Below are 8742 nucleotides of genomic sequence, written 5' to 3' on the forward strand. Positions count from 1 at the left end.
ATGCTGGAGGGGATATGGCCAGGATGGATCACTAGTACACTGTTGGTGGGAGTGCAAACTCGTTCAACCACTGTGGAAAGCAGTATGGCAGTGCCTCAAAGGGCTAAACATAGAACTCCCCAATTACCCAGCAATTCCACTACTTGGCATTTACGCAACCATCCAGAAACTAGGGCATTCTAAATCCACTACCAAAACAATGTTCACTGCAGTATTATTCACCATAGCAAAGATATGGAACCAACCTAGATGTCGCTCAGTTGATCAGTGGATCAACAAGTTGTGGTATTTGTACTCAGTGGAATTCTATGCTGCTGTCAGAAAAAATGACATCTCCCCATTTTTTAGGAAATGGAAAGTCTTAGAAAAAATCATATTAAGTGAAGTAAGCCAGACTGAAAGGAACTTGGGCTGAATGGTTTCCCTCATTCGTCATAATCAGTAGAAACCTTGGGCTCTACTAGCAGAGATCTGCAATATAGCAAAACCTTGATACATAAGGCCATATAGTATGAAGCTAGTTGAAAGGACCTCCAGGATATTGAAACAAAAGCCATATAATGAATGATTGTTGTCCTTAATGTACTATGTTATCTCTCATCTCCTTTGCTGTCCCTTGGGTATCTCATATTGTTACAGTACTTCACTTTGTTATCTGATATATTGAATTTATTTGTATTTGGTTATTTGAAATTTGATAGGGAAGGGGGGAAAACCAAGAGGCGGGGGGCAATGTGGGGAGGGTAAAGGGTACCAAGACATGTGCAATGGTATGAATGTATAGAATTAATGCACCTTCTATATGGCAAATATCATGTAACCCTTTTATTAATTACAATAAAATATATTGAAAATAAAATAAAAAATCACAGCTGTGTACTAGCCTGTAATAAAGAATAAGCTGTATATTCTGTGATCAAACATTATAGTCCTAACATAGTTGAGTATCTAAAATGAATACATTCAAGGGAATCAATGAGAAAGAAAAAAATTCTAGGATGCTTGGGTTTGTGACAACTGAAAAGTGTGGGACAGAATGTTGTTATGAACTGTGCATATTTGAGTTCAGAATGATTGTGGAATTCTGACTTCTTCATTATGTGTTGTTCTTTCTCTCTCTCTTTTTTTATCCAAGGTCTGCAATCAATGCGGAGCTGTGTAATCTAACACACATCTCAGAATTTTATCTCCTGGGACTCTCAGATGACTCTGAACTACAACCCATGCTCTTTGGGATCTTCTTTTCCATGTACCTGATCACTGTGTCTGGAAATCTGCTCATCATCCTGGCTGTCACCTGTGACCCCCACCTCCACACCTCGATGAACTTCTTCCTCTCCAACCTGTCCTTGGCTTACATCTGCTTCATGTTTACCACCGTGTCCAAGATGCTGGTGAACCTGCAGATTCACAGCAGGCTCATCTCTTACTGCGGCTGCCTGACCCAGATCTCTATTTTCATTTTATTTGGAAACACAGATGTTTTGCTTCTTACTGTCATGGCCTGTGACCGCTTTGTGGACATTTGTCACCCCCTAAATTACCCTCTTATCTTGAACCCTCGTCTCTGTGTCTCCTTACCTCTCTTGTCATTTGTCGCCAGCTTCTTCAAAGGACAGCTGCATGTGTGGATGGCTTTACAAATGACCGATTTCAAGGAATTGGAAATCCTAAATTTCTTCTGTGACCCTTTTCATGTCCAGGATCTTTCCTGTAAGCACACACTCACTAATAATTTATTTAAATACATTATTGGTACCATATACACTTTCCTTCCTGTCTTAGGGATCCTTTTCTCTTACTACAAGATTCTTTCTTCTGTGCTGAGAATGTCATCTTCAAGCAGGAAGTACAAAGCCTTCTCTACATGTGGCTCTCACCTGTCCGTGGTCTGCTTATTCTTTGCGACAGCATTTGGTGTCTACTTTGCGTCAGCTGTGTCACATTCTCCCAGGGGCACTGCTGTGTTCTCAGCAATGTACACAGTGGTCACTCCTCTCCTGAACCCTTTCATCTACAGCCTCAGGAACACGGAACTCAAATGTGCCCTGAGCAGATTGTACAAACCAGGAGGTGACACCAGGAGGTAGGAAGTTTATTTGTTATGTGGTGTTTTTTTCATATATTTTTATTGTAATTAATAGAAGGGTTACATTACATTTGCCAGATAGAAGGTACATTAATTCACATTCATTGATACCCTTTCTCATGTCTTGGTCCCCATTTCCCTCCCCCCCAACCCCCACCCCTCATCTTGTTTTCCCCCCTTCCCTATCCAATTTCAAATAACCAAATACAAATATATCCAATACTATATCAGATAACAAAGTAAGATAGTGTAACAATATGAGATAATCAAGGGATAGGAAAAGAGATGAAATAATTTTTATAGTACTCTTTTGGGGCTTTCTGTTGTTCTGTTTTTCCACTTTTGTTGCTGTTCATGATTTCTGTATTTTACATCTTGTATATAAGTTTATCTGATTTGGGGAAGGGAAGCAGAGCAGAAATAGTGGGACAAAGGGAAAACTAATGCAGCCAGTGAGACTCACTAGACACTATGTTGGCAATGAACTATACAACTGTGGAAGAGGGGGTATGGGAAGGAAAATAACTGGGAGAAAACGAGGGAAGAGTTGACACAGTTCAAAAAAAATGTACTCATTACCTGACTTCCATAACGAACTCCTCTGTACATTGTCTTTACAATAAAAATGTTTAAAAAGTTTAGAAAATCATGAATGGGAAGAGGTAATTTTGCCACATTCAATTCTCCAGCCACACTGAGTGTGAGACACATCTGCATATTTCAAGAGTTGAACTTGGACTTCATGAGTACAGTTTGGGCTGTGTAGAGCAAGATGCCAGCTGTCTGTCTGTCTGTCTGTCTGTCTGTTTGTCTGTCTGTGTGCACATGTGTGTATGCACATGCACTTGCACACATTCATGCAGATCCTGGGGCCTCAGCTCCCAGGTTTGGGTACTGTTCTTCAGCTTGTTTGCTCAAAGTTGGTTCTCTACCACTTGAGTCATAGCGCCACTTCCAGCTTTTTGGCGGTTAATTGGAGATAAGAATGCCCTGGACATTCTTGCTGAGCTGACATTGAGCCTCAGATCTCAGCCTTTTGAGTAACTACGATTATGGGCATCAGCCCTTAGCACCTCTGACACCATGTCAGTTCTTTTTTTAAAATATATTTTTACTGTAATTAATAAAAGGGTTACATGATATTTGCCAGACAGAAGATGCATGAATTCACATACATTGATACCCTTTCACATGTCTTGGTACCCATTACCCTCCCCCCCAACCACCACCCACTCCCCGTATTTGTTTTTCCCCCTTCCCTATCAAGTTTCAGATAATCAATTGCAAATAATTTTATTTATTTGTATTTGGTTATCTGTTATGTGGTTTTGACAGAAGCAAGAAACTTCAGCATATAGTCCTATAAATTCTACCTGTCTGAATACTGTATGTGTCTAGTTTAATTAGTACAATCCATTAGCGGTGGAAAACCATTCTGACTATGTCAGGATGGATTCCTTAAGGAGGAATACATCATTGTAATGTTTAAATTGTTAGTTTGTAAAGAAAGATAAATGTCTACAGATGGTAGGCCCAACAAAGAAAGTTGCAAGGATTGGGTGATGAATTTTGTAATATGTAGATTTTACCTCAATAATATTGGACAGTCTTTGAATTCAAAACTTTCTAGTTGGTATCCAGCTATCTTGTCCTGCCCTTTTAGTTTGAGTTAATTTTAAAATCATAACCTAGTACCTCAATTTTTCCCCCAATGCCTTTTGTTATTTTATTTATTTTATTAAATTTTTTTATTGTAATTAGTAAAAGGGTTACAGGATATTTGCCAGATAGAAGGTGCATTAATTCACATACATTGATACCCTTTCACATGTCTTGGTACCCATTTCCCTCCCCCCCACACTCCCCACCCGTCTTGGTTTTCCCCCTTCCCTACCAAATTTCAAATATCCAAATACAAATAAATTCAATATATCAGATAACAAAGTGAGATACTATACCAATATGAGATAACCAAGGGACAGCAAAGGAGATGAGAGACAACATAGTACATTAAGGACAACAATCATTCGTTATATGGCTTTTGATTCAATATCCTGGAGGTCCTTTCAATTAGATTCAAATTATATGGCCTTATGTATCAAGATTTTGCTCTATTGCAGATCTCTGCTACTAGAGCCCAAGGTTTCTACTGATTATGACGAATGAGGGAAACCATTGAGCCTAAGTTCCTTTGAGTCTGGCTTACTTCACTTAATATGATTTTTTCTAAGTCTTTCCATTTCCTAACAAATGGGGCGATGTCATTCTTTCTGACACCAGCATCGAATTCCATTGTGTACAAATACCAAACTTGTTGATCCACTCATCAACTGAGGGACATCTAGGTTGGTACCATATCTTTGCTATGGTGAATAGTGCTGCAATGAACATTGTTGTGCTAGTGGGTTTAGTATGTCCTTGTTTCTGGATGGTTGGGTAAATGCCAAGTAGTGGAATTGCTGGGTCATAGGGGAGTTTTATGTTTAGCCTTTTCAGGCACTGCCACATTGCTTTCCATAGTGGTTGAACGAGTTTGCACTCCCACCAACAGTGTAGTAGTGATCCCTCCTGGCCACATCCCCTGCAGCATCTGTTGTCATTCGTTTTCCTGATCCTGGCCATTCTAACTGGAGTGAGGTGGAATCTTAGAGTTGTTTTGACTTGCATTTCTTTTATGACCAGAGATGTTGAGCATTTCTTCATGTGTCTATAGGCCATTTTTGTTTCTTCTTCAGAGAAGACTCTCTTTAAGTCTTTGGCCCATTTTTTAATGGGATGGTTGTTACTTTGGAGGTTAGTTTTGGAGTGATCCAATTTTTTGAGTTGTTGATATATTTTAGATATGAGGCCTTTGTCTGTTGTTTGATTGGTGAAGATCTTCTCCCACTCTGTAGGCTTCCTGATTAGTTTACTAGCTATGTCCTTTGCCATACAAAAGCTCTGAAGTTTAATGCAGTCCCACTTATCCAGCCTTTCTCTGATTTGTTGTGATTCTTGGTCCTTATTAAGAAAGTTTCGACCTGTGCCAAGGAGGCCTAGTGTATCTCCTATTCCTTCCTGTAAAGTTTTCAGTGTGTCAGCTTTTACCTCCAGGTCTTTGATCCATTTGGAGTTAATTCTAGTGCAAGGTGACAAAGAAGAATCCAGCTTTAGTTTTCTACAGGTGCTTAACCAGTTCTGCCAGCACAACTTGTTGAAGAGGCTGTCTTTCTTCCATTCTATTTTTTTGGCCCCCTTGTCAAAGATTAGGTGGCCATAGGTCTGTGGTTTAATATCTGGGTCCTCAGTTCTATTCCATTGGACTTCAGGCCTGTTCCTGCGCCAGTGCCAAGCTGTTTTGAGAATTATAGCTGTGTAATAGAGTCTAAAGTTTGGAATTGAAATTCCTCCAGCGCTGTTCTTTCTGCTAAGAAGTGTTTTTGCTATACGGGGTCTTTTATTATTCCATATGAAATTTTGGATTGCCTCTTCTATTTCTTTACAGAATGACATTGGAATGTTGATGGGTATTGCATTGAATTTGTAGATAGCTCTTGGCAAGATGGTCATTTTCACAATGTTGATTCTTCCAATCCAGGAGCATGGGAGGTTTTTCCATTTCCTTAGTTCTGCCTTAATTTCCTTTTTTAGGGTTTTAAAGTTTTCATCAAAAAGGTCCTTTACATTCTTAGTTAAGCTAATTCCTAGGTACTTTATTTTCTTTGAGGCTATTATGAAAGGAGTGTCTTTCCTGATTATTGCCTCATTCCTCTCACTGTTGGCGTAAAGGAAGGCAGTTGATTTTTAAGGGTTGATTTTATAGCCTGCTACTCTTCAAAAGTTTTGAATCAGTTCAAGGAGCTTGGGAGTAGAGTCTATAGGATTCTTTAAATACAGAATCATGTCATCTGCAAAGAGGGATAGTTTTATTTCCTCTTTCCCTACTTGGATCCCCTTTAGGCTTGCTTCTTGCCTCATTGCACTGGCTAGGAATTCTAGTACTATGTTAAAGAGGAGTGGAGAGAGTGGGCATCCTTGTCTCCTTCCTTATTTTAGAGGGAATGGCTTTAGATTTTCACCATTAAGTGTAATACTAGCAGTAGGTTTCTCATACACAGCCTTTATTACATTGAGGAATGTTCCATGGATTCCTAGTTTCTCCAGAGCTTTTAACATAAAGGGGTGTTGGATCTTGTCAAATGCCTTTTCCACGTCTATTGAGACAGTCATGTGATTTTTGTCCTTGCTCCTGTTGATGTGTTGAATTATATTAATTGATTTGTGTATGTTGAACCAGCTTTGCCTCCCTGTGATGAATCCATTTTGATCACAGTGTATAATTTTTTGATGAGTTGTTGTAGACGGTTGGCCAGTATTTTGTTGAGAAGTTTTGCATCGATGTTCATCAAAGATATAGGTCTATACTTCTCTTTCTTTGATGAATCTCTGTCTGGTTTGTGGATGAGGGTTATACTGGCTTCATAGACTGAGTTTGGTAAGGAACCTTCATTTTCAATTTCGTTGAAGAGCTTGAGGAGTATTGGTGTGAGCTCTGCTTTGAAGACCTTATAGAATTCAGCTGTGAATCCATCTGGCCCTGGGCTTTTCTTAGGTGGAAGTTCTCTAATTGCCATTTCTATTTCAGAGCTTGAAATAGGCCTGTTGAGTTGGCTTAGTTCTTCTTGGTTCAGGTTGGGTATGTTAATATTGGCTAGGAATTCATCCATTTCATCTAGATTCTCAAATTTTTTGGCGTAAAGTTTTGAGAAGTATTTCCTCGTGATATTCTGGATCTTGGTAATTTCTGTCGTGATATTACCATTTTCATCTGCGATTTTGTTTATTTCGATATGCTCTCTTCTTTTTTTGGTAAGATTTGCTCAGGGCTTGTCAATTTTGTTAATTCTTTCAAAGAACCAACTCCTTGTTTTGTTGATTCTTTCTATAGTTTTTTTGGATTCCAAATCATTTAATTCTCCTGTGATTTTAATAATTTGTTTTCTTCTACTGGGATTAGGGTTGGTTTGTTGCTCTTTTTCCATGAGCTTAAGGTGAGACATTAACTTCTTCGTTTGCAATTTTTTCAACTTGTTGTTGTAGGCACTCAGCGCTAGAAATATTCCTCTGAGTACTGCCTTTGCTGTGTCCCAAAGGAGTTGGTATTTTGTGTGCTCCTTACTGTTAAATTTCATTAACTGTTGGATTTCTGTTCTGATCTCTTCGATGACCCATTGGTGATTCAACAATGTGTTGTTCAGTCTCCATGATTTACAGGGTTTTCGTTGGTGGAGATGTGTGTTCAGTTCCAGTTTGATGCCTTTGTGGTCTGAGAGTGTGCATAGAATAATTTCAGTGTTTCTGAATCTGTCCAGGTTTGTTTTATGGCCTAAGATGTGATCTATTTTGGAAAATGTTCCATTCGCTGCTGAGAAAAACTTATTTTGTGATGTTGCTGGGTGGAATATTCTGCAGATGTCTGTTAGATCTAATTGGTCTATATAGTTGTTCAGTTCTAAGGTTTCTCTGTTGAGTTTTTCCCTTGTTGATCTGTCCATAGGTGAGAGTGGTGTGTTAAAGTCACCAACAACCACTGTATTTCGATCTATGAAAAAATCCACTACAAACATTTCCCCACTGCAACTGCCCGTACCAACATTTTCATTGAAGCATTGTTTACTTATCCAAGATATGCAATCAACAGAGATACCCCCTAGTGGATTAATGGATCAAGAAAATGTGGATTATATGCACAATGAAATTCTATACTCACATCAGAAATAATGACATTGTACAGTTTGTAAGGGAATATGCAGACCTGGAAAATTAATACCCAACTTCTCAACTCTTCACCTGTATTGTATTTGTAATGTCAGGGTTTGTACTGTAATGTTAACCTTAAATCACAGAAGGTTTTCTGAATGTATTTGGGGGTGGGAAGGAAAGGAACTATTTGAATAAATGTTTATATGAATAATAAAACAAAATAAATTAGAAAAAATATAAACTTTGAATATGGAATCATGATGTTTCTGAAGATATATGGTATGGATAGAGAACAATGAAAATTTATTGAAAGTCACCCCAGTTTGGAGATCACTTATAAGAATTGTGAAAAGTCCATGCCACCTGTCCATCAGATAAGCATAGTTGCTAGAAGTTTCAGTGTATTAATCATCTGCATAGACAGAGAGTCTGGAACCAGCATGAATTTCCTTTAGGTCCTCTCAGATCTCTGTGTGAAATGTCCACAGGGACTTGGTCATTGATGTGCTCAATTTGGATAATTGGGAGCTGTGGGCCTCAATCCTCCAAGGCCATCTAGAAGTGGAGGGGGAGCCTGTGCTCCCTGCCCTTCACTCTCCTGCCTGCAGGACCCTGCTCCTCCATCTGCCTCCTCCTTGTCACCGTCCCCCAGCTCTGCTTCCATGGTGTCTTCACATCCACCCTGAGGCCAGAGGCTGAACTGGTGCTGCACAGCAGGTCTGGGGTCCTCAGATCTGTCCACCTGGGTCATGGCTGAAGAGAGAGGCAGCTTAAGCGAGTCAGTACTGAGGGTGGAGTCTGAGAAGGGCTTTGGAGATTTGTTTTGTGGAGCATGAGGACAGCTTTACTGAGAGAATGTTGATAATGATGATGATGATGATGATGATGATGATGATGATGATGATGATGTG

At 39.3% G+C, this 8742-nt stretch overlaps 1 protein-coding gene across 1 annotated transcript; it reads left to right on the plus strand.

Annotated features, from left to right (window-relative positions):
- The first annotated feature begins 1322 nt into the window (after window positions 1-1322).
- On the plus strand, window positions 1323-2090 carry LOC150068164 (olfactory receptor 7E178-like). Its single transcript, XM_090347273.1, has one exon. It carries the CDS (start codon window positions 1323-1325, stop codon window positions 2088-2090), a length of 768 nt encoding a protein of 255 aa, XP_090203399.1.
- Window positions 2091-8742: the final 6652 nt, after the last annotated feature.

This window comes from Megascapheus bottae, chromosome 1, assembly GCF_031878675.1.
Source record: "Megascapheus bottae isolate mThoBot1 chromosome 1, mThoBot2.hap1, whole genome shotgun sequence".
In the NCBI taxonomy this organism is placed as follows: Eukaryota; Metazoa; Chordata; class Mammalia; order Rodentia; family Geomyidae; genus Megascapheus; species Megascapheus bottae.